Source organism: Cetorhinus maximus, chromosome 19, assembly GCF_964194155.1.
Source record: "Cetorhinus maximus chromosome 19, sCetMax3.hap1.1, whole genome shotgun sequence".
In the NCBI taxonomy this organism is placed as follows: Eukaryota; Metazoa; Chordata; class Chondrichthyes; order Lamniformes; family Cetorhinidae; genus Cetorhinus; species Cetorhinus maximus.
Genome location: NC_135897.1, coordinates 84435970 through 84462580, shown reverse-complemented (window position 1 = coordinate 84462580; position 26611 = coordinate 84435970). Strand labels below are relative to the sequence as shown.

Sequence of the window (26611 nt, the reverse complement as noted above, 5' to 3'; positions counted from 1 at the left end):
TACATTTAAGAAAAAGAGTATGGGATTTATCCCCAATGTCTTGGTCAATATCTATCCTTCAAACAACATAACTGAAAAACAAATTATCGGGTCACAATCACAAAGTGCAGCTTCCTGTGTGAAAACTGACTGCCTCATTTCCCGCACTGCAATAGTGACTAGATTGCAAAAGCGTTTCATTGGCTGCAAAGCACAGTGCAGGTTGTGAAAGATGTTTCCTACAGCTTAACCTTGGTCTAGTCTTTGAAATCCTCCAAGCGAGAAAGTGCGCAAACAGAAAGTTAGGAGTAATTCTACCTGACACTTTTTTCCCCACTTGGAAAACAATCCCCAAGATTTAATTAGCAACTCATTGGAAGTCCCCCATTTGTACAAGGTCCATCCATGATATCCAAAGGAAAGTTTGACAAAGAGCCCAAGAGCTACATATAGGGGGCACTGAGCGCCAATAGCTACGAACTGGGCATCAAACTGGTGTTGACAATTGACAACACGTTCTAGAAACTGCCCTGTTTAAGATTATAAAGCAAGTCGTAACTTCCTGAAAAGTGTGACATCTGAGGAACAGCAACCCCACCTACCACACCAGTTTGATAGACGGTTGTCATCTACCATCTGCTTACACTTTTTCAGTTACTCCACCAACCAGCAAATTTATGCAATGGCTTTGGGCTGTACAATAATCTTTCTTCCTTTTATTTAAGCTTCAACTTCAGCAGCTTTGGATTTATTTGGTGTTAGAAGTGCATGCCAAGGAAATTGTCAAAAGGATCATCATCTGTGAAGGTTTACAGAAAACATCAAGATCTGCAGCTGATCCAAAGTAAGTTCTCATTTGCATTTTTTTCTCTCTGTGTAAGTTGAGAAAACAAGGGATGTTGTGATTTGTATCATTGCAAGAGTATAACACCAAGTTTATGAGGAGAAAGAAATTAGTAAATGTATAATAACATGTTGACATTACAGAGATCAGTCAACATTTGAAAGACAAAGGCAGGTTAATATTCAGAGTAGAATCCTTCGTCGCAAACCAAAAACATGCTGACTAGAAAAATATTGAAGGACTGAATGTCAGACGCAAGGGTCTAGTTCCATGTTCTGATGCTCTATGTAGGAATGTGGTTGAATAATGCCCTTCTGTGGTTTGAAAAGCTAGTAGCAAAATTTCAAATTAGAAAGCAGTTGTGCCCAATAAACTAAAACAGGAATGAGCTGGCAATCAAACTGCAATTTCAGTCTGGGAATAGGGAAGGCGTAAGGACACAAGTCCAGATAAATTCTTCATGTAAAGAAACCAAGATAGGTCTGTGGGGTTTTGCCATTTAACTCTATTTTGACATTTGATGATGTGTAACATGGCTCTTGGGCTCTCCTGGTTATGGGGGTGAACAACTGAGCCACAAAGTGCCTGGAAAATGAAGGATCGAAAGACAGGCTGTGTGGAGTACTCAGCTGCTGCGAGCTACAGGTTCCATAACTAGCCAGATGTCCCTGAACTAGGGAGGGGCAAGAAGGGGGCGAGGGGAAGAACCCGGGATACTGGACAAACATTCCGACCTGAGAATTGGACCAGAGATTCCGCAAGGAGTGGACAGGGAGGAAGAGCGATAGAGAAACAAACGACACAATGGTGCAATAGGCTGGAATGCCAGTAAAGCACAATGCCCATTCCTCAGAGTTTCTTTGCTGAATTATCTTGAGTGATCACACATTTGCATGTTCTTAGACTCGCCAGTCCATTGCAACACTACTCTTTTCATACTTTTAGCATTTATTTGTACTTAGTAAATACTTTTCCTTGGGTTTTCCAGCAAATAAAAAAATACTTGATATGTTCATATTTCCAGATCCGCTGGTTTATATCCTTGAGGATCAACATATTTTTGGCATGAGGCACTCACATAAAGGTTAACAAGTGGTTAACATAAAAAAAACCTTCACGATAGCCTTGACAAATTGGGGTTTGCTAGTTACATCAATGATGAGAAAACAGTGCCCTCTGTAGGATTCTAGCACAGCAGCACCAAAACCTAACAAAGGCTGTGATCTAACTGATACAATGATATCAAAAAGGAAATGCCAGGGTCAGAATTTGTTACGTGAACCCGAATATTTTTAAAAATGGCTTTCAATTTGATTTTAAAAATGGAGATATTCAAAAAAAAATACTTTCCTGCAGTCAGTGGCATTGTGGGAAACGTGTAATGAAATCAGACCCCTCAAAGTAACAAGGTTTCTCTCGGCACTGAAATAAAACATCTTATGTCACATATCTGAACCTCCTCAAAGAGCTTCGAAGACAATGGTTACATTGGAAGAGCATTGGCTACATCAGTCAACATTTTTACACATCAGGATCCCATAAATAATGGTGCATTGCTTTGCAAATGGATATTCAAATAGACTCAATATTTAAGTAGCATTATGTAGCAGTAACTATGGAGTTTACTGGTGCATCAATACATTTCTCCTTTTGCAAGCAAGAATTGCTATCAATTGAAGTTCCTGTAATTTGAATCACTGATAATTTGGCATATCCACATAACGTGCTTCAAGAGAGGTCAATGTGCAAGTGGTCCAGCGGCAACTGTTGTCTCCTTTCCAGTCGGTTACTTTACAAGATATGCAAAAATATTTTAAAAGGCTTCATTTTATTTTTGACATGTCAAACTGCCTTCCACATTAATTGGCTGGTCAGAAATACCAGGAAACATTCCCTGAAATGCACAGCTCTGAAACAACCCTTGGATCAAGGATTTAATGAACTTTCAACAGAACAAAATATTAAAGTGTAGAATACTACAGCCATCACTTCGCTTCAAAAGAAAAGCACTCTATTGCCTGTAAAATGCTTCCAGATCCCCTGAGGTCATGAAAGATGCCACATAAAAATGCAAGTCTTTATTTTTCTCCCTCCAAGACTAACAAAACTCCATTGAAGTACAATTCTAGCTTACCTTGCAAAAAGACTTTTACCAATCTGTTTTATCACATGGTCAGGGCCCAGACACCACAAATTAATCTCCGGTTCATTACTAGAGAGTAGTTCATTCTAGGCTTTAGAAATGCAAAGCATTAAAAAAAACTGATGGAAAGATGATGCTCAATAGGTGACGTGAAATTAAATCTGGACAGAAGTGATTGCTTTCAGTTATTCAACAATTATGGCACGCAATTGAATATTTGAAAGCTAGACTTGCATAAAATAATGCAATAGGTGTGTTTCTGGATAGTAGAGAGGAGTGAGGGCTATAAAGAGAAAGGGGGTATGATGCATTCAAATCAGGCAGACTCGTTGATCCAAACGGAATTTCTATTCCTAAATACCATCACCTGGAAGTTCAAAGCCTCTCACCATCCTGACTTAGAACTATATTGCTGTTCCTTCACCATCACTGGGTCAAAATTCTGGAACTCCCTCCCTAATAGCACTGTGTGTGTACCTACACGACATGGACTGCAGCGCATCAAGATAGCAGCTCACCACCAAGAGCAATTAGGGATGGGCAATAAATTCTGGCCTAGCCAGCGACACCCGCATCCCAGAAATGAATTATTTAAAATCCTGTTTGCCTATATACAAACAGTAGAATCCTAATTAAAACAATTCACTTTCAAACATTGTTTATAAAATGCTTGGCCTAAACAATAATAAATTTGTTTTTCAGAATAAAAATACAGAAATGAACGCAAGCAACTGCACAGACTTTACGAACACTGCAGCGACAAAGCTGACTCTCCCAATTTTGTATTTCTCGGTTTTTATTGGAGGGTTACTGCTGAATGCACTGGCCGCCTGGATCTTCTGTCACATTCCAAATCAATCCAGCTTTGTGGTTTATCTCAAGAATATCGTCACCGCTGATGTGATGATGCTCATCACACTTCCTTTTAAAATCCTGTCTGACTCAAGTCTTGGACCCTGGCAGCTGAAAGCATTTGCGTGTCGTTACACTCTCGTGCTCTTCTATAGCAGCATGTACCTGAGCATAATGTTCCTCGGCCTGATCAGTTTCGACAGGTATCTGAAGATAGTGTGGCCCATGAGAAACCTCATGGTGCAAAAGGTCATCTTTGCCAAGGTCATTAGTGCAGGCTGTTGGGTCTTAATGATAGGCTCTGCGCTGCCCAGCATCATTTGGACAAACAAGACACCCACAAAGGAAACTGCAGCACAGTGTCATCAGCTGAAAAACCAGCTCGGTAAAAATTGGCACAAATTCGTCATTATAAAATGCGGAGCTATTTTCTGGATCACTTTTGTCCTCCTCATTGTGTGTTATTCAGCCATCTTAAAAAAAATATACTGGTCCGATCAAAAATTCCAAAAGGACTCCAGCAACGTGAAAAAGAAAGCAAATCGTAACATATTCAGCATCATGGGAGTCTTCATCATCTGCTTTGTGCCTTACCATGTTGTCAGACTCGTCAATGATAAAATCCGTGATCAGGGAAATTGTGCAACATTCGCACTGTATTATGCAAAGGAGATCTCTCAGTTTCTGTGTGCATTTAATGTTTGCCTTGACCCAATCATCTATTTCTTGCTCTGCAAGTTATTCACCAAGCTGCTGTTTAAAAGGATCCGAGTAAAACAAGATCTCGAAATAGAAATGTCTTAAGTGAAGACACTGGAATTCACTGCCAAATGATATGTGCACTTAACCATCCAGCTCTAACAAGGCAATCACCTCCAAGTACCTACTGGTTCCCTCGGCCAAATCATTAAATTTTACTACAAATGCCCTTGTCAAGCCCTTGACTGCTCCATATTGGAGAGACAGCAGGAGCAGTTTCAAAAACCTACCCAAGTGACTGGTCACACAAAGCAAACGTCCAAGCGACGTAAATCAACCCGAAAATTTGGGAAATTTGCAATTCTCAGTCTCTCTCTCTTAATCCCTGGACTTGCCAATTTGCACATTAATAACAGTGGACCGTTATCACACCATTAATTTTCCAGCAAGATTGGGCACCATATGTTTGCCCACTAACCCTTTTCCTAAACTGAAACATGGGTGAGAACACATGTACATCCATAATCCAGACACAGTCCGCTGTGAAAAACCTATTACTTTATAAAGGCCACAAAGCACTGTCTGACTACCTGTATTTTCTTCTATTGTGACACTGGGGGATGCTGACTGCACATTTACTGACATCTAAAGTAATGATGGAAGCAACGAATCACATTGCTGATTAATGCTTCTCATAAACATTCTTCAGTAGCAATAAACTTTGACCTATATTTAAACACCCCAGATATTAATGGGACAGCTGCTTGTTTTCTATTCTTAGCTCCTACATTGATGTTAAGACATTATAATTTTCCTTTTTTGTTTTACTCAGCAGTCACATTCCGCAGGCCACTCCTTACTAACCTTCCTCTTGCAGCAGAATGGAGTGAAGGGGATGCGGATCTGGACAGAAAATTGAACAGACTCCCATCTCAGCATGTCTGGACGATTTCCTTTTATGTGATGCACTGGCTTATTTTGCTTTCTGTAAATAATTTCACATTGAATTAAATATTCTAACTCGAACTTCCTTCCTTAGACTCTGCATGTTTCAGTAAGAATTCTTAAATCGAATTGCTTGAAGCGTTGTTGCTCTCCCTCTTCACACAGGTCCCAGATCCCCCATCAACAGCGCTGTGTCAAAAATGATTACCCTAAGCTGCTGCATTAAAACCCCATTCAAAGCCTGTGGGCAATTGTAAATTCATTGAACAGCGATTCCTTGGCTACTGATAGCAAATTCCAAGCTAATAGTGGTCCGCGTAGGTCCTCTGCTGATTTCTCCAAATCACAGAGCAGGTCTTCTTTTCTTAACATCTCTACTCAATCCTTATGCTGTGCAATTCTTTATGTTTGTAGAATGCATTATTTGCTATTGCTATTCTGGCTCTGATTTCTTTCTGGCAGTAACCAACTTCTGACGAGATGCTTCCCAGATACTTAAATTGTGAAACCTGGTCCAGCTGTTGATCATTTATCTTGACCTCTGCTTTCCTGCCATTATTTCTCCTAATCTTCATAACTTTGTCTTTTTTACATTAATTTCCATTCCGTAAGCTTTTAACACTTCATTCTGTCTATCTGTAGATCTTCTGATGTGCTAGCCACTTGGACCTGATCATCTGCAAATCTCACTAACTTCACCAAGCGACCTCCTACATCGACACCTTTCTGTACTTCATCTTGTGCTTCTTTTGTCATGTCTTCCACATAGCTGAACAGCAATGGTGAGGGTAGACAGACTATCACCCTGAATACGAGTTTCAATTTTGTGACCGAATGTAAAATAACAAAATGCTGTACACAGAAATAACACCAGATTGTTTTCCTTAAACTTTTTGTAGCAAATGAAATAGCAAAGCACAGAAGTGCAGTTTCCCTGTTGCTTCACTGAGTAAACTAGTGTTGCACACAAGGGTCTGTGAAACTGAAAATGATCACAGGGTCAATTCTTGGTCTATGCTGAGTTCGCTGATCTCATGGAAGGTATAATTCTGGGCCAGGAATGGAAGCAGTCTGAATAAAAGTCAAATGATGCCTTCTGTAATGAATAGTCTATCTACTCTCTAGCTTCTAGCCTCACAAGTGACCAAGTACCAGACAGCTGCTGGACTCCCTGGAATCTCAATCTGGTGAGATTCAGGAGAAATGCAACAACATTCAACAGCATTAAAATGCACAAGAAACTCCTAAGGTTTATTCAAATGCTTTAATGTTTTATTGCTGTTGCTAACATATTCCTTCAATGCTGTACTTAGAGATTCAAATAAATGCTAATTTATGAGAAGTACCCTATTGGGTTATCATCACATCTGTCATCCCAATTTTCAGCCTCTTGGGATTTTTATTCTTTCCTGGGATGAGGGTGTCGCTGGCAAGGCTGACAATTGTTGCTCATCCTTAACTGCCCTTGAGAAGGTGGCTCACCTTGAACCACTGCGGTTCAATTGGTGTAGGTACACTCACAGTGCTGTTAAGAAGGGGCTTCCAGGATTTTGACCCAGTGACAGCAAAGGAAGGGCATATATTTCCAAGTCAGGATGGGTGTGTGGTTTGGAGAGGAACTTGCAGGTGGTGGTGATCCCATGCGCCTTCTGCCTTTGTCCTTCTAGGTAGCAAAGGTCACACAGGTTTGGAAGGGTCAGTGACCCTAGCCAGGCCATCATTTATTGCCCATGCCTCATTACCCTGGAAAAGTTGGCCCCTTGGACCACTGCAGTTCATGTGATGAGACAACTTCACAGGCTATTTCCCCACTGGCATGGGACTGGACTAGATAATGGACATCAGCTGCCTTTTTTTAAAACAATCTGACAGCTGCATTCTACTGCTTCAAGCTTCTTATTTCCTGTGATGATTGTTGCTTTAAGGTCAGCCTGAGTAAGGGTCACCTGGTCAGAACCGCCAATCAGCACCGAGCACAGGGAAGTTTATAAGGGATGGAATTTTCCTAGTCTAGAAAGTGTATTGTAGCCTTGCAAGAGGCCTGCAACTAATCCAGCAGCTCTGTAAATAAAGCTCGTCTTTCAGCTAAAGAAGCCTCTCAGTTGTACATCCCTACATCTGGCGATGAGGATAAATGATCCTGGCACTGCCTCTTGCCCAACAACTGTGAGTATCTCATTTTAAAGAAGGAAAAATATATATACTCACCAGGATGCCTTTCTTTGGGAGGATCAACACGTTTGACGCCTCCGTGGAGGACTGAAGTCAATGCATTGAGCTCCTCGGGCTTTATTTCCATGCCAACAAAATAGGGGAGGAGGCAATGTGCAAAGCAATTCTCTTCAGCATCTGTGGGAGTCAAACTTACAATCTGATCTGCAGTCTCACAGCCCCAAGCGCGCCCGACTGCAAATCATTCAGTGAGCTCGTGGATTTAGTGAAGGGCCATTTTCAGCCCAAAACATCAGTCACTATGCAAAGATTCAAATTTAATACAAAGGTAGGTGCCCCAGGTGAATCGATCACAACTTACATGGCTAAGTTGAAGCAGTTGTCAGAGCATTGTGATTTTGGAGAGACCTTGAATGACATGCTACGGGATTGGTTAGTTTGTGGCGTGTGCAACAACGCCATTCAGCATTGATTGCTGGCAGAAGTTGGTATAAACTTTTAACAAGCAATGGAGGTAGCGCTGGCCGTGGAAAGCACTTAAAAAGATTCGCAGGAGCTACAGAGCTTGCAAAATGGCGCCATTCACCAGTTAGGGTGGGAAACAGCAGCCAGGTACGGCACCAAAACCGCAGACAACCACGAAACAGGAATCATTCCCAATCACCCAGAAATCAAAAAAAAATACCAGAGGCAGACAGCGATCCTGAAGTTGAAATGTTACCAATGTGGGGGAACCACACTCCTGAAACATGTAGGCCGAGTGCTATTACTGTCGCAAAATAGGACATTTGACAAAGCAGTACAGAGTTAAGTCCAGACTGCCAAGTAACCAGCCAGCAAAGATGTTCGAAGTATATAACGTGAAAGAGCCGGAAATAACTGATTCTGACATTCACTCTCTTTTTAATCTTCAAGCAGTCAAGGGAAACCCCTATTACTATCACACTCCAAGTTTCAAGGTACTGGTGGATAAGGATAACAGGAGTCCTCGGGTTAAGGTGCTTAATTGGGGGAAGGCTAATTATAACAATATTAGGCAGGAACTGAGGAATCTAGACTGGAGGCAGATGTTTGAGGGCAAATCAACAACTGACATGTGGGGGGCTTTCAAATGTCAGTTGATAAGAATTCAGGACCGGCATGTTCCTGCTAGGATGAAGGATAAGCATGGCAAGTTTCAGGAACCTTGGATAACGAAGGATATTGTGAGATCAGTCAAAAAGAAAAGGGAAGCATTCGTAAGGGCAAGAAGGCTGGGAACAGATGAAGCCCATGGAGAATATAAAGAAAGTAGGAAGAAACTTAAGCAAGGAGTCAGGAGGGCTAAAAGGGGTCATGAAAAGTCACTGGCAACCAGGATTAAGGAAAATCCCAAGGCCTTTTATACATATGTAAAAAGCAAGAGGGTAGCCAGGGAAAGGGTAGGCCCACTCAGGGACAGAGGTGGGAATCTGTGTGTGGAGCCAGAAGAAATGGGAGAGATACTAAATGAATAGTATTCACCAAAGAGAAGGACTTAGCGGTCGATTTGTCTAGGGAAGAGTGTGTAGATAGCCTGGATCACGTTGAGATCAAAAAAGAGGTGTTAGGCGTCTTGAAGAATATTAAGGTGGATAAGTCCCCAGGGCCAGATGGGATCTATCCCAAAGTACAGAGGGAGGCAAGGAAGGAGATTGCTGGGGCCTTGACAGAAATCTTTGTATCCTCACTGGCTACGGGTGAGGTCCCAGAGGACTGGAGAATGGCCAATGTTGTTCCATTGTTTAAGAAGGGTAGCAGGGATAATCCAAGAAATTACAGGCCGGCGATCCTTACGTCAGTGGTGGGGAAATTATTGGAGAAGATTCTTCGTGACAGGATTTACTACCATTTGGAAGCAAACAGGCGTATTAGTGAGAGGCAGCATGGTTTTGTGAAGGGGAGGTCGTGTCTCACTAACTCGATCGAGTTTTTTCTAGGAAGTGACAAAGATGATCGACGATGGAAGGGCAGTGAATGTTATATACATGGATTTCAGTAAGGCCTTTGACAAGGTCCCTCATGGCAGACTGGTACAGAAAGTAAAGTAGCACGGGATCAGAGGTGAGCTGGCAAGATGGATACAGAATTGGCTTGGTCATAGAAGACAGAGGGTAGCAGTGGAAGGGTGCTTTTCTGAATGGAGAGCTGTGACTAGTGGAGTTCCGCAGGGATCAGTGCTGGGACCTTCGCTGTTTGTAGTATACATAAATGATTTGGAGGAAAATGTAACTGGGCTAACTAGTAAGTTTGCAGACGACACTAAGGTTGGAGGAGTTGCAGATAGTGAAGAGGATTGTCAAAGGATACAACAGGACATAGATCGGTTGGAGACTTGAGCGGAGAAATGGCAGATGGAGTTTAATCCGGACAAATGCGAGGTAATGCATTTTGGAAGGTTTAATACAGGCAGGAATGGTAGAACCCTTAAGCGCATCGACGGGCAGAGGGATCTGGGTGTACAGGTCCACAGGTCACTGAAAGTGGCAACGCAGGTGGATAAGGTAGTCAGGAAGGCATATGACATGCTTGCCTTCATTGGCAGGGGTATTGAGTATAAAAGCTGGGAAGTCATGCTGCAGATGTATAGAACCTTGGTTAGGCCACACTTGGAATATTGCTTGCAATTCTGGTCACCACATTACCAGAAGGATATGGAGGCATTGGAGAGGGTGCAGAGGAGGTTTACCAGGATGCTGCCTGGTCTGGAGGTTATTAGCTATGAGGAGAGGTTGGAGAAACTCGGATTGTTCTCACTAGAGTGACGGAGATTGAGGGGCGACTTGATAGAAGTTTACAAAATTATGCGTGGCATGGACAGAGTAGATAGTCAGAAGCTTTTTCCCAGGGTGGAAGAGTCAATTACTAGGGGACATAGATTTAAGGTGAGAGGAGAAAACTATAGAGGAGATGTGCGGGGCAAGTTTTTTACGCAGAGGGTAGTGAGTGTCTGGAATTCGCTGCCAGAGGAGGTGGTGGAAGCAGGTACGATAGTGGTGTTTAAGAGGCAGCTCGACAAGTACATGAATAGGATGGGAATACAGGGATACAGACCCCAGAAGTGCAAAATGTTTTAGTTGACGGGCAATATGATCGGCACAGGCTTGGAGGGCCGAAGGTCCTGTTCCTGTGCTGTACTTTTCTTTGTTCTTTGTTCCACGTAAATGGGAAGCCTCTAGTTATGGAGGTAGATACAGGGGCATCAGCCACAGTGATGGGTGAGCACACATTTCAGTACCTAAGAGAAGGTACCCAACCCTTAAGCCTGGAGAGAACTTCTGCCCAGTTGAAGACTTACATGGGGAAAGCCATAAAAGTAAAAGGCTTCGCTATGGTACCTGTGAGATATGAGCATCAGTCAGCCAGCTCCCAGTAATAATAGTGCCTGGGGAAGGACCAAGCCTTCTGGGCCTTGATTGGCTAAAAGAAATCAAGTTAAATTGGTCTGAAATTTTTCAAGTGGGGGCAGGAGGACTGCTAGATTTGTTTAAAAAAAAATGACTGTGTCTTTCACAACTAATTAGGAAAAAATCAAAGGCTTGCAAGGCAAGATTTATGTTGATCCAGAGGCAAGTCCCTGAATTTTTTTTAAGGCAAGACCAGTACCATATGCCTTGAGAAAAAAAGCGGATGCTGAGCTAAACAGGTTGGAGGAACCAGGCATCATACAGCTGGTTCAATTTTTGGAATGGGTAGTACCTATCGTCCCCGCACTGAAACTGGGTAAGACCATCCGCATTTGCGGAGGTTACAAGCTAACGGTTAATTGGGTTGCCAAGTTGGATAAATATCCAATTCCAAGAATTGAAGTTGGACATGAGCCACGCGTACCAGCAACTCGAGTTAGATTACACATCCCGGGGGGTAGGTAACGCACAAAGGCCTATTCCAGTATACACCCCTACCTTTTGGCGTGTCCTCGGCATGTGTAACATTTCAAAGGACGCTGGAGAGTTTACGACAGGGATTACCACGGGTTGTAGTGTACCTAAACGATGTCCACATAACTGGATGGACAGAGGCTGAGCGTTTAGCAAATTTCGAGGAGGTATTAAAAAGATTTCTGGAAGCTGAAGTCTGCCTAAATAAGCAGGAGTGCACTTTCCAAGCCACCCAGGTTACCTGTCCGGGGCACCATGTAGACACACAAGGATTACACCCCATGGAACAAAAGGTTAAGGTGCCTTCCCCCACAAATACCGCCAAACTCAAATCATTTTTAGGGATTTACAGGCGATTTCTACCCAACTTATCAACTGTATTAGCCCCATTGCACATATTGCTAAAGAAACACCATTGTTGGTCCTGGAAAGCTCCACAGGAGGAAGTCTTCAACAGATTAAAACAGCTGCTGCACTCCTCAACCTTGCTGGTTGAATTCGACCCATCTAAAGAACTGATATTGACCTGCGACGCCTCTCCATCTGGCGTTGGTGCGGTGTTGTCCCATGAAATGGACGACAGCTCTGAGAGGTCAATAACCCTCTGTGGCCGAAAGAGGTTATGACAGGGACGGTCAATAGTCTTCGGAGTTAAAAAAATTCCACCAGTACTTACATGGCAGGCACTTTACTATCATCTCCGATCGTAAACCGCTTGTGGGCTTTTCAAAGAAGACAAGGCTATCCCACCGATAGTCTCGACAAGAATTCAGCGATAGGCATTAACTCTGTCCACCTGCGAATACACTTTCAAGCACTGACCTGGGATACACATAGCGAACGCGAACGCCCTTTGCCGCCTACCCTTGCAAGAAAGCATCTCGTGTACTCCTGTACCCCAAGAGGTCGCCCTTGCATTGAATTTTTTTTTTTAGACACATGGCCCATCTGTGTGAAGCAGGTCAGGAACTGGACCAATCGAGGTCTACTTCTGTCCAAAGTGAGAGACCAGATACTGACAGGATGGTTAAAGAAGCCAGTCTCTGAGGGAGTGAAACCATTCCTTACCCGGAAATACGAATGAAGGTGTCAGGATGGCATCATACCCTGGGGAGAAAGAGTAGTTGTTCCTATACCTGCTCCTAACCAAATTACACAGCACTCATCCCGGCATTTCTAAAATGAAAATGCTCGCCAGGAGTTACGTGTGGTGACTGGTATAGATGCAGATATTGAGAAGTTAGTCAAGCACCGTCAACAAGAGTTGCCAGCACTACACCCGTGGGAATGTCTTGGCCGACCATGAGTGTGAATCCACAGACACTACGTGTGTCCATTCCTAGGCACAATATTTTTGTTCATAATCAACGCACACTCAAAATGGATGGAGATTTTTGAGGTGAAATCACCTACGTCACATTGAAAGGTTACGCCAATGCTTTACGACTCGCGGATCGCCCGAAGTCGTTATATCAGACAATGGAGTTGTATTTACAAGTGCTGAATTTCAGAACTTCATCAATCTAAACGGCATTAAACACATCCGAACTGCGCCTTACCACCCAGCGTCAAACAGACTAACCCAGAGCGCCATCCAAACTTTCAAGTCAGGACTTTAAAAAAAAATTGTCCGGAGGAACCTTGGAAACCAAAATCTCAGCTTCCTTCTTAGCTCCCGCACGACTCCGCGTGCAACAACGGGATTTCCACCAGCAGAACTGCTTATGAAGTGTCGTTTCAGAACAAGACTGAGCCTCGCACTTCCAAATTTGCCAGGGAGGATAGAGAAGAACCAAGGTAATCAGAAAGTGAGCCACGATTCGCAGAGTAGAGCTCGGAAATTTATAGTAGATGAAACCACGCGTGTAAGAAACTGCAGTAGCGGTCCAAGTTGGATCCCAGGGATTATCGTCTATGAGACCCCATCACTTTCATACTAAGTAGAAGTGGATGGCCGGTTTGTTTGTAAACATGTGGATCACCTGAAGAGCAGGGAGATGCTTCCACAGTCAGTGTTGCCACGAAGGAATGTTATCGAACCCGCAAACACCGAAGTACCTAATCGACCTGTTATAGACATAACTGATGTCTCCGTTGAATCAAATAGTGGTGAACTGCCTGTGCCAAAAGAGGTACTCATTATTGTGATAAAAACAAAAAACTACTGCGGATGCTGGAAATCCAAAACAAAAACAGAATTACCTGGAAAAACTCAGCAAGTCTGGCAGCATCGGCGGAGAAGAAAAGAGTTGACATTTCGAGTCCTCATGACCCTTCAGCAGAACTGAGTAAAGTTAGGAGAGGGGCGAAATTAGGAGAGGCTTATATTTCACCCCTCTCCTAACTTTACTCAGTTCTGCTGAAGGGTCATGAGGACTCGAAACGTCAACTCTTTTCTTTTCCGCCGATGCTGCTAGACCTGCTGAGTTTTTCCAGGTAATTCTGTTTTTGTTTACTCGTTATTGTAGTGCCTGTTAATGTGGATCCTGTAGGAGAGCCTCAGGCCATAGAATTACACCACCCTACCCGGAACAGAAAACCCCCTCAAAAACTTGATTTGTAATTACTGGACCTATGTATATAAGAGTATAATCTGAATTCATGACGAAGTGCCAGTGTGACTATTTCTAAGATTTTTGATACTATTTTCTATTCACCTGTATAAAGTAATTTGTGTAAATAAGGAAAGTAAAACAAGGAACTAAAAGGGAAGGATGTGTTGATTGTTGCTTTAAGGCCAGCCTTACTGAGTAAGGGTCACGTGGTCAGAGCAGCCAATCAGCACCGAGTATGGGAAAGCTTATAAGGGGTGGAGTTTCCCTAGTCTAGAAAGTGTATTGTAGAACAGAAACAGAAATACCTGGAAAAACTCAGCAGGTCTGGCAGCATCGGCAGAGAAGAGCACAGTTGACATTTCAAGTCCTCATGACCCTTCCTTGCTATAAAGTTCATTGTTCAACTAAAGAAGTCTCTCGGTAGTACATCTCTACACTTCCAGAATACTTTCTTAGGTGAAACCTTTGGAGAGTTGGGACCACAGGCCCCACAATTAGCTTGGGCCAGTTCATTTGTTACTTGGTTGAAGACAGAAAGCTTTATCCATGCACAGACAGAGAAGGAATTCGAGTTGGAAGGGAGTAGGGAGGGTCTAAGTGCTGCCGGATACAATTAAGTGTTCAAAGATAGTTTTTCAAAAGCAAAACACATCAAAAATGCTCAGTGAAGGGTCAAGCCCCAAATTAACCTCTGAAAAGAAGAAAAAATCTTGTGAAATTTCCCCGTGGCCCTAAAGATAAATCAAGCTTAAACCCTAATGTCAATATGACAGCAAATGATACAGCTCAACAAATATCAATATAAGCCCAATTATGAAGGACAGTCCATTATTGAGACACACAGTTCATTGTCGTGCACGCTACATTCATAGTATCACATGACGTCAATAATAATTATACTGATTGATGCCATCTCTCGATGGCTTCCTTAAAGGTCGATAACAGATTGAGAAAAGGAATGCAAGTCTGCAGCAGGGCTGTCAGTGTCTGGTTGTTGAGTCACCTTTCACATTCTAATCTTCAAAGTTCGGAAAGATGACGTTCATTGGGTAAGTACAGGCAGATTAGAAGATGCAAGTAACATCCCAGATACAGATACAGCTGTAAGTCAGGAAATGGAAGGGAGGGAGGAACTGAAGAAAATTACAATCACCAGGGAAGAAGTGGTACTTTGCAAATTGTGGGAGCTGTGGGCTGACAAATCCCCGGGTCCAGGCCACTTAGTTTAACATCCATCATGTGGAAAATGTCAGAAGTTCTGGCAGGGCACTTAGAAAAATTCAAATCAATTAGGTAGAGCGAACATGGTTTTGTGAAAGGGAAGTAATGTTTAACCAATTTATTGGAGTTCTTTGAAGCAGTCACCAGTGCTGCGGATAAAGAGGAACCAGTGGATGTGCTGTACTTAGATTTCCAGAAGGTACTTAACAAGGTGTCACATCAAAGGTTATTGTGAAAAATAAAAGCCCCTGGTGTAAGGGGGTAACATACTGGCATGGATAGAAGATTGGCTAGCTAACAGGAAACAGAATAGTCATAAATGTGTCGTTTTCTGATTGGCAGGATGTGATGAATGGTGCGCCACAGTGATCAGCGCTGAGGCATCAATATTTTACAATTTATAAAAATGATTTGGATGAAGGCACCGAAGGTATGGTTGCTAATTTACTGATGATGCAAAGATAGGTAGGAAAGTAAGCTCTGAAGAGGACATAATGAGGCTACAAAGGGACATAGATAGGTTAAGTAAGTGGGCAAAAATCTGGCAAATGGCGTAGATTGTGGGCAAATGAGAAATGGTCTATTTTGGCAGGAAGAATAAGAATGCCTATTATCTAAATGGTGAGAGGTTGAGGAGCTGAGATTCAGAGGATCTGGGTGTCCTAGTACATAAACCACAAAAGGCTAGCATGCAGGTACAGCAAGTAATTAGGAAAACTAATAGAATGGTAACTTTTATTTTGAGGGGAATTGAACATAAAATTAGGGGGGGTTATGCTTCAGTTGTACAAGACACTGGTAAGACCACCTGGAGTATTGTGTACAGTATTGGTCTCCTTATTCAAGGAAAGATGTACGTGCATTGGAAGCAGTTCAGAGAATGTTTACAAGACTAATACCAGGAATGGGCAGGTTGAGGAAAGGTTAGATAGGCTAGACTTGTATCCAGTGGAGTTTAGAAAAGTAAAAGGTGACTTGATTGAAACCTTTAAGATCCTGAGGGGTCTTGACAGGGTATATGTGGAGAGGATGTTTCCACTTGTGGGAGAATCTAAAACTAGGGGGTCACTGTTTAAAAATAAGGAGTCGCTCATTTAACACAAAGCTGAGGAGAATTTTTTTCTCTGAGAACAGTAAATCTTTGGAACTCTCTTCCTCAAAAGGCAGTGGAAGCAGAGTCTTTGAATATTTTTAAGACAGAGGTAGATAGATTCTTGATAAACAAAGGGGTGAAAGGTTATTGGGGGTAGGCAGAAGATAACAATCAGATCAGCCATGATATAATTGGATGGCGGAGCAGGCTTGAGGGGCTGAGTGGCCTACTCCTGCTCCAAATTCGTATGTGTGTATGCTCATATTAAATATTGTTGTGGGAATGGTGCAAACCAATCAGTCAAGGTGCCAGGCAATAACCATCTCCACCAAGAGAGAATCTAACCATCACCCCCTGACTTCCAACGGCATTACCATCACTGAATCCCCCACTATCAACATCCTCGGGGGTTACCATTGACCAGAAACTGAACTGGGGACTAGCCACATAAATACTGTGGTTACGAGAGCAGGTCAGAGGCTAGGAATCTTGTGACAAGTAACTCACCTCCTGACTCCCCAAACCCTGTCCACCATCTACAAGGCACAAGTCAGGAGTGTGATGGAATACCCCCCAACTTGCCTGGATGAGTGCAGCTCCCACAACACTCAAGAAACTTGACACTGTCCAGGAAAAAGCAGCCCATTTGATTGGCACCCCTTCCACAAATATTCTCTCCCTCCACCACTGTCACACAGTAGCAGCAATGTGTACCATGTACAAGATGCAACGCAGAAACTCACCAAGGCTCCTTAGACAGCACCTTCCAAACCCACGACTGCTACCAGCTAGAAGGACAAGGGCAGCAGATAATTCCCTCCCTAACAGCACAGTAGGTGTACCTACACCACATGGACTGTGACGGTTCAAGAAGGTAGCTCACCACCACCTCAAGGACAACTAGGGATGGGCAATAAACGCTGGCCCAGCCAGCGAAGCCCACATCTCGTGAATAAATAGAAAAAAGTTTATTTATATATAGTCAGCTGCTCACTGTGAACAGTTGTGGTTCAAAATCACACGGAATAATTTACCAGAATGAGAGTGGAATGGGCCCTTTTGATTCTTAGTTTGATGTTCAGAGAATCTCTTGCACAGCAAGATTCAGAAAGCCTGAAGGGAAACATTGGCATAGTGGTTATGTCACTGGACTAGGAACTCAAATTTACGTGCTGGACTAATGACCTCAGAGGCCCCAGAGATATGAGTTCAAATCCCACCACAGCAGTTGAAGGATTTAAATTCAATTACTTCAACGAAATTTTAATTGAATGAAGTTAGTCTCAGTAATGGTGACCATGAAATTACTAGATTGCTGTAAAACCCATCTGGTTCCTCAGCCCCCTTTAGGAAAAGTAACATGTTATCCTTATTATTGTCTGGCCAATTTCAGATATGCAGCTCTTGACTCTTAGCTTTCTTAGCAAATTATTTTGTTGTATCAAATACGAGGGGAAATCTATAACAAAAATAACATGGACAGAGCATTTACCCAGACAAAGGCACACCCTGCCCAGTTGACCCTGCAATGTCCTTCACACTAATATTTGGTGACTTGTCACAAAACTGGGAGAACTGTCACACAGATTAGTCAAGCAGCAGTCTGACAAAGTTATACTACCAAATTATACCTTACAGCCAATTTCCAGATTCCTCCATCACCATCCTTGGGTATGTATGTCCCACCAGAGATGGTGGCACAGTGGTGTACAGTGATGGAGGGGAGTCTTGGGAGTCCTCAACATTCACTCCAGACCCAATTAAACTCTCATGGCAACAGGTCAAACACAGACAAGGAAACCTCCTGCTGATTACCACCATCACCCTCCCTCAGTTGATGAATCTGTACTCCTCCACATTTAGCTTCACTTGGAAGAAGCATTGAGGGTGGGAAGGGCAGAGAATGTACGCTGTGAGGGGAACTTCACTATCCATTGCCAAGAGTGGCTTGGTAGCATGGCTACTGACCGAGTTGGCCAAGTCCTGAAGGACATATCTGCCCGACCTGGCCTGTGGCAGGTGGTGAAGGGACCAACAAGGTTGCAAAAGCTTGACCTCATCCTCAACTGTCTCAGATACACCTTTCCATTTCAGCACTGGTAGGACTGGCCACCACACAGTCCTTGTGGAGATGAAGTCCTATCTTCACATCGTGGACATCCTCCATCACGTTGTGTGACACTATCACCATGTTAAATGGGATAGATTCAGAACAAGTCTAGCAGCTCAAAACTAGACAACCATGAGATGCTGTGGGCCATCAGCACCAGCAGAATTGTACTCAACCACAATCTGTAACCTTATGGCCTGGCATACCATTGCCACCAAGTCAGGGTGCCAACCCTGGTTCAACAAGGAATGCAGGGCAGCATGCCAGGAGCAGAACAAGGCATCCTAAAAATGAAGTGCCAACTTGATGAAGCTATAAACACAGGGATGCAGTAGACAACACTAAGCGATCCTACAACCAACCGATCAGATCAAAGCTCTGTCGTCCTCCCATATCCAGTCGTGAGTCACGGTGGTTAATTAAACAGAGGGAGGAGACTCCATGACCATCACTATCCTGACTGATGGTGGAGTGCAACACAAATGCAAAAGAAAGGCAGAAGCATTTGCAAACATAGCAGCCAGAAGCACCAAGTGGATGGTCCATCTCGGGTTCCTCCCGAGGTCCTCGGCATCACAGATGCCAGTCTTCAGCCAATTTGTTTGACTCCACGTGATATCAAGAAACAGTGGAAGGCACTGAATATGACAAAGGTTATATTCCAGCTGTAGGACTGAAGACCTGTGCTCCAGAACCAGTCAGGCTCCTGGCCTTGCTGTTCCAGCACAACTACAACAAATGCATCTACTCAATAATGTGGAAAATTGTACAGGAATGTCCTGTCCACAAAAGGCAGGACATATCCAATCCAGCTAATTACCACCCTCTTGATCTTCAGAAAAGTGATGGAAGGTGTCAACCACAGTGCTATCAAGTGTCACTTACTCAGCAAAAGCCTGCTCACCAATGCTCAGTTTGAGCTCCAAAAGTGCCACGCAGCTCCAGACCTCAATGCAGCCATGGTCCAAACATGGCCAAAGGAGCTGAATTCCAGAGGTGAGGTGAGCATGGCATGTTCCTGGCATCAAGACATCAAGGAGAGCCTAAGTAAAATTGAAGTCATTAGGTATCATGGAGAACACAGGTTAAAGTCACGCCCAGCTTAAAGGAAGATGGCAGTGGTAGTTGGAGGCCAATTATCTCAGCCCTGAAAACTGCCCTGAAGTCCCCTAGGCCCAATCATCTTCAGCTGCTTCCTCAATGTCCTCCCTTCACCACAGGTTCAGAGGTGGGGATGTTCACTGATGTTTGCACAATGTTTGCTACTCCTCTCGCAACTCCTCACATAACAAAACAGTCCATGCCCGGAGGCAGCAAGATCTGAACAACTTCCATGCTTGAGCTGATAAGTGGCAAGTAACTTTGGTGCCATTTAAGTGCCAGGCAATGACCATCTCCAAGAAGAGAGAAGCTAACCACCTCACTTTAACATTCTACGGCATTATCATCACTGAATGCCCACTATCAACATCCTGAGGGATACCACCGACCAGAAAATGAACATGAACAGCCATATAAATACTGTAGCCCCAAGAGCAGGTCAGAAGGTGGGAATTCTGTGCCAAGTGCTTCACCTCCTGACTCCCCAAAGCCTGTTCACCACCTGCAAGGGGCAAGTTAGAGCATTGTGGAATATTCTCCACTTTCCTGCATGAGTGTGGCTCTAACCTGGATGAGTGTGGCTCCAATAACACTCAAGAACCTCAACATCATCCTGGACAAAGCAGCCAGCTTAATCAGCACCCAATACGCCACCTTAAATGTTCACTTCCTCCACCACAGTGTACCAGGGCCACAGCTTGCGCCATTAACAAGATGCTCTGCAACAACTCACCATAGCTTCTTTGACATCCCTGTCCAAACTCGTGACCTCTGTCACCTGGAAGGACAAGGGAGCAGGCACACAGGACACCACCACCTGCAAGCTCCTCTCCAAGTTACATACCAACCTGACTGGAAAATACATCATCTTTCTAGATCAAAATCCTGGAACTCCCTGCCTACCACCTTCTCAAGAGCAATGAGGAACAGCAATAAATGCTGACCCTTGCCAGCGACACCACATCCTGTGAATCAATGAAAAAATACCCCAAAAAAAAATGTTTAGATGACTTATCTTGATTAGCGCTTGCCAAGAGCTTGGAGAGGTGCAAGCAAAACCTGAAAAGCCACAATACTGCGTAAGAAAAAAAAAGTGTGAAAAAAGAAGTCATAGAGTCATTTACAGCACAGGAGGCAGCCATTTGGCCAATCCCAGTCATTTTGTTTTGGACCACTGCGTGCTGCTGAGTCTGTCAATAGCAATATTACCGCACGGTGTAGGTTAGAGAGCAGAGCTAGTTTTTGTTCCCAAAAAATGAACACCTTCTAGTTACTTCCAACTGCAAGGACCACAAACTCAAGTGGCTATTTTGGGGAAGGGGGAGAAAATAAATGATTATTCATAAAGGTGTTTCTGTGGAATTTATAAGTTGTCCAGAAGAGCTGTTATAAACACAATGGTGCTTTCTAACAAATTCTGGGGTTATTGGGAGAATATAACCTGACAGCTTAGTGAGCATCTGATACTTCTGCCATTAAAACACTGTGGACCCACAGTAGGTAGTCACTTGGGAAATGAAATTTAACACAGAGGACTGTGAGCAGAGAGATATGATCCTGGTAGGGAGATAGAGGAAAGACAGTCTAAATGAAATGGTATCATTTGAAAGGGGGAGCAGGAACAGAGACGCCTGGGAGTGTTTGTACGCAAAACTTTGAAGATGACAGAACAAATTGAGATGACAATTCTGAAAAAAACATATGGAATCCTTGGCTTTATTAACAGGGAAGAGAGTACAATAGCAAGGCAGTTGTGCTAAATGACCCCTTCTTATTCCTAATCTCCTCCAGTCCCACAATTCTCTGAGATACTTGGTGCCTTCTAACTCGAGGCTCTTAAGCATTCCAGATTTCAGTCGCTGCAGCACTGGGGGCTGTGCCTTCAGCTGCCAAGGTCCTAAGCTCTAGAATTCCCTCCCTAAACCTTTTCAGGCTCCCTACCTTTCATGAGTCCTTTAAGAAGCTCCTTAAATCCTCCCTTTTGGACCAAGCTTTTGGTCATCTTCCTTAATGTCTCCTTATACAAACACATGAAGTAGAAGCAGAAGTAGGCCATTCAGCCCCTCAAGCCTACTCCACCTTTCAATAAGATCATGGCTGATCTGTTTGTGTTTCGAGTTCTACAGTCCCATCTACCAATACCCAATAACCTTAGATTCCCTTGCCTAACATGAATCTATTTACCTCTGCCTTAAAAATACCCAGTGACCCTGCCTCTACTTCTGAGGAAGAGAGTTCCAAAGTTACACAACCCTCAGAGAAAAAAATTCTCCTCATCTCTGTCCTAAAAGGGCAGCCCCTAACTTTAAATCTGTGCCCCACTATTTCTGGACTCACCCACAAGAGGAAACATCCTTTCCACGTCCACCTTGTCAAGGCCATTCAGGATCTTGTATACTTCAATCAAGTCACCCCTCACTCTTCTAAACTCAGTGGAAACAAGCCCAGTCTGTCTAACCTATCCTCATAAAACAACCCACTCATTCCAGGTATCAATCTAGTAAACCTCCTTTGAACAGTCTCCAATGCATGTCTGGCTTGATGTCAAATATTTGTTCTATGATGCTCCTGTGAAGCATCTTGGGTGTTTTATTATGTCAAAGGTGTTACATAAATATAAGCTGCTTATGTTGTTATATAAATAAGTTGTTGTTGTTTTTGCTCAACCAGGTGTACTTTGTGAAATTAATGCAGTGCTTGCAAATCCGCTACCTTCTCACAGTCTTGTTATTTAATGTATTATTAATCATTCAAAGTAATCATATTGCTAAACACTGTCCAACGTAGGAGGGAGCGATTGTTAACTATTCTCCAGAAGGGAAAGTTAGTTAATGTGGAAAAAGGAACCCAAAACAATTTCACAAGCACAGGACAATTGCAAAAATGTTGCAAAATTGTCAGAACCACCACAACTAGATTGTACTGAAAGACCTTGCATATATAAAAAGCTCCTTTCAAGGCCTCAGGACCATTCCAAAAGTATTTAAGAGCCAATGAATTACTCTTCAGTTGTAATGTGACAACCAATTTGGCCACAAGAAAATCCTTCAAACGCTCTCTGACCCAAAGAGACGAGTGCCACCACTGACCCCAGGGTGACGCCTAAACAATTTTATTTGCCACTGAGCAGGTTTCGCATTGAATTCGTACAGCCATGATAGGAGGTGGGGGGTACTTCACATTGAAAATATACTTTACTCTGCCCGGATACTACAGTTTCCATGTAGTATATGTTTGAAAGTGTTTTGTGCAGGCAGTCCTCGACTCTACAACGTTCGAGTTACAATGAACGGCACTCACGACATTTATAAATTGACACCTTGTTTTGACTTTCCCACGTCGGTTTTGACTTCATGGCGCCATGCCAGCGAACAAGTTCAAATGGTCATACCTGTGCACGACCATCTGCGCCGCCCATCTCCCTGACTCAAGACCCTCAGTTGCTGTTAAAATGCCATCTTGACTTTGTGAACCTTTGCGTTTCCAACATTTTCTTAAAATTTAGTGTTTCTTTGGCATAATAATGGCAGAAAAACGTAAATCTGGTGCAAGTGATATTTCTTCTTCTAAGAAACATAGAACAATTACAGGAAGATATAGACGCTATATTGGCTACAGGAATATAGGCTACAGGAAGATATAGTCGGGATGGTCAAATGGGCAGATAAGTGGCAGTTGGAATTTAACCCTGAAACTTGTGAGGTGATACACTTTGGAAGGAGTAATTTGACAAGGAATTATTCAATGAACAGCATGACACTAGGAAGTTCTGAGGAACAAAGGGACCTTGACATGTGTGTCCATAGATCTCTGAAGGCGGAGGGGCATGTTAGTGGGGTGGTGAAAAAAGCATATGGGACACTTGCCTTTATCAATCGAGGCATAGATTACAAAAGTAGGGAGGTCATGTTGGAGTTGTATAGAACCTTGGTGAGGCCACAGCTGGAGTACTGTGTGCAGTTCTGGTCGCCACATTATAGGAAGGATGTGATTGCACTAGAGGGGGTGCAGAGGAGATTCACCAGGATGTTGCCTGGGATGAAATATTTAAGTTATGAAGAGAGGTTGGATAGTCTTGGGTTTTGTCGTTGGAGCAGAGAAGACTGAGGGGCGATCTGATCGAGGTGTACATGATTATGAGGGGCATGGACAGGGTGGATAGGGAGCAGCTGTTCCCTAGTTGAAGAGTCGGTCACAAGGGGGCATAAGTTCAAGGTGAGGGGCAGGAGGTTTGGGGGGGATATGAGGAAAACTTTTTTACCCAGGGGGTGGTGACAGTCTGAAATGCACTGCCTGGGAGGGTGGTGGAGGCGGGTTGCCTCACATCCTTTAAAAGTACCTGGATGATCACTTGGCACGTCATAACATTCAAGGCTATGGGCCAAGTGCTGGTAAATGGGATTAGGTAGGTAGGTCAGGTGTTTCTCACGTGTCGGTGCAGACTTGATGGGCCAAAGGGCCTCTTCTGCACTGTATGATTCTGTGAATTACTATGAAAACAAAAATGGAATAAATTAAGAGGTCCGAAAAAGATGAGACACATACTGAACTCAATAGAGTTTGGGATATCCCCTGAACAACTATTGTGACCATTCTGAAAGGCAGGAACATGTTAAGGGCAAGGCTCCTATGCAATCAACTGTGATAAGTAGACAGCATGTTGGGCTTATTGCTCAGGTTGAAGAACTGCTAATCATTTGGCTGCAGGATCAAAATCATCGCTGTGCTCCTGTGAGTTTAAGCATGATTCAGGAAAAGGCTAGAAGTCGTTATGATTATTGAAAGAAACAACAGGGGGAGAGTTCTAATGCCGAACCTTTAAATATAAGTAGAGGGTGGTTGATGCGTTTTAAAGCCAGGGCCAATTTGCATAACAAGATGTCAGGTAAAACCGTCAGTGCTAACAAGGAGGCAGCTTATGCTTACCTTGAGGCATTGGCTGCAATCATTGAAGAGGGTGGAGATTGTGCTCGGCAAGTTTTTAATGGCCAGGATTTCCTGGTCGGCGAGCGGGGGGTGGGGTCCACTCGCCGATGCATAAAATGACGGTGGAACTCCCGATGTCACCGCGCTCCATTTAAATTTTCAGGAAGGCGGGGGCTCAGCATAATCAGCTGTGAACCCACCGACCTGTCAATGGCCAATTGAGGCCATTGACAGAGTCGGTAAAGTAATTAATGGACCCGCCCGTCCAACCTTAAGGTTGGCGGGTAGGCCAGGAGCCCTGGTGGGCATTAGATAAAGCATAAAACCTCATCCACGGGCAGGATGATGTTTCATGTAGGTTTTTAAAAATGTAACTAAACTGTATTTAAAAGTGATGGACATGTCCCAACTCATGTGACAGTGAGGAATGTCAGGGAATTTTTTTTTCTAATTTTCCACTGCAGAGCCAATCTCCCTGAGGCAGCACTTAGCCTCAGGGTGATGAGTGCCCTCTTTCATGCTCATGCTCAAAAGAGCTGCACTCTCGGCTCAGGGAATCCCCCCCCCCCCACCCACACAAGGAACACATGGCGCCTCTGGGTGGACGTAACGCTGGGCGGGCTTTAATTGGCCCGCCCATGTAAAATGGCAGTGCACCCCCAATCGGGGGTGCCAATCGGAGACACGCCTCCACGCGCCCGCTCTTAAACACCCCCCCCCCCCGCCAAACGGCGGGGAAATTCTGCCCAATGTTGACTAAACCGGGCTTTTTTGGAAAAAAAAATACCATTGAGAACTGACATTGCCAAAGAGGAGAGATCCATGCCAGGGTACAAAGCTGCTGAAGACAGGCTCAACTCTTTTGCTCGGTGCCAATGCTGCAAGTGACTTTAAGCTTAAATCTTTGCTTGTGTACCGTCCAGAAAACCCCAGGGCTTTTCAAGGGGTATTCCAAGGTATTTCTCCCAGTGATATGGAAATCCAATCGTAAGGCGTGGGTCAATGGGAACATTTTTGAGGATTGGTTTAATCATCATTTTGTGCCAAGTGTCAGGGATTATTGCAGCCAAACAATCTTCCATTTAAAGCCTGGTTAACTCTTGACAATGCTCCTGATCATCCAAGCACCCTTGATGACATGCATCCTGGCATCAAAATGGTGTTTCTGCCCCCAAAACCGCCTCATTGTTGCAACCCATCGTCCAGGGGTAACTGTTGCCCATCCTTAGTTGTCCTTGAATCGAAGAGCATGCCGCCCCATTTCAGAGGGCAGTTAAGAGTCAGCCGCATTGTTGTGGGGTCTGGAGTCACATGTAGGCCAGACTGGGTAAGGATGGCAGATTTCCTTCCACAGTGAATCAGATGGGCTTTTACGACAATCGACAATGGTCACCATTACTGAGATTAGCTCTTCAGTTCCAGATTATTAATTGAATTTAAATTCCACCAGTGTCGTGGTGGGATCTGAACCCTTATCTTCAGAGCATTAGCCTGGGCCTCTGGATGACCAATCCAGTGACATTGCCACTGCGTCATTGTCTCCCCTGTTGCACAATTTCACTCTTGAATCAACTTGGGCCCTCGTTGTGAATTTAATGGAGCCACAAATCGAGCAGGTTCTACAAGGGGTGGGCCATCTGCTGCAATGTTCCAGTGAAGCCCAACGCAAGCTGGAGGAACAGCACCTCATCTTCCGGACTTAACACTGAGTTCAACAACTTCAGACCTCGCCACTTTTTTCCCCTTATTTTCTATATTCATTTTTAATTTTCATTTTTTTATTTTTATCCACTTATTTATATTTATTTTCGTTTTTGTTCATATATTAATTGTTTTATCCCCACTTTTTAGCCTACTTTCGATCTTTTTTTCCTTATCACTGTCTCCTCCCCCAACCCACACCCACAAGGGCCATCTGTCATTTGTTCAAGTTGTTCTTTCCAGAGTGCTTACCCTTGTCCTGCTATTATTACATTCTGCTTTCTTATCTTAATGCCACTATCAGCACCTCCTTTAGCCTTTACCACTACCATTAACATCCCCTTTGTCCTTTTGTTCATGACATCTTTGTC

General features: G+C 43.7%; 2 protein-coding genes across 2 annotated transcripts in view; one reads left to right on the top strand and one right to left on the bottom strand.

Moving 5' to 3' along the window:
• The window catches only part of LOC144693984 (mediator of RNA polymerase II transcription subunit 12-like protein), a 590784-nt gene that overhangs the window by 276392 nt on the left and 287781 nt on the right, over positions 1–26611 (bottom strand). The gene's annotated exons all lie outside the window — the stretch shown is intronic.
• Positions 250–5543, top strand: LOC144693995 (P2Y purinoceptor 14-like). The gene is made up of 2 exons (XM_078564282.1): positions 250–823; positions 3669–5543. Exon 2 carries the CDS (start codon positions 3684–3686, stop codon positions 4620–4622), a length of 939 nt encoding a protein of 312 aa, XP_078420408.1. The 5' UTR covers positions 250–823; positions 3669–3683; the 3' UTR covers positions 4623–5543.

Excerpts from the sequence above, each read along its gene's own strand:
- LOC144693995 (XM_078564282.1), top strand. The coding sequence starts at position 3,684 with ATGAACGCAAGCAACTGCACAGACTTTACGAACACTGCAGCGACAAAG.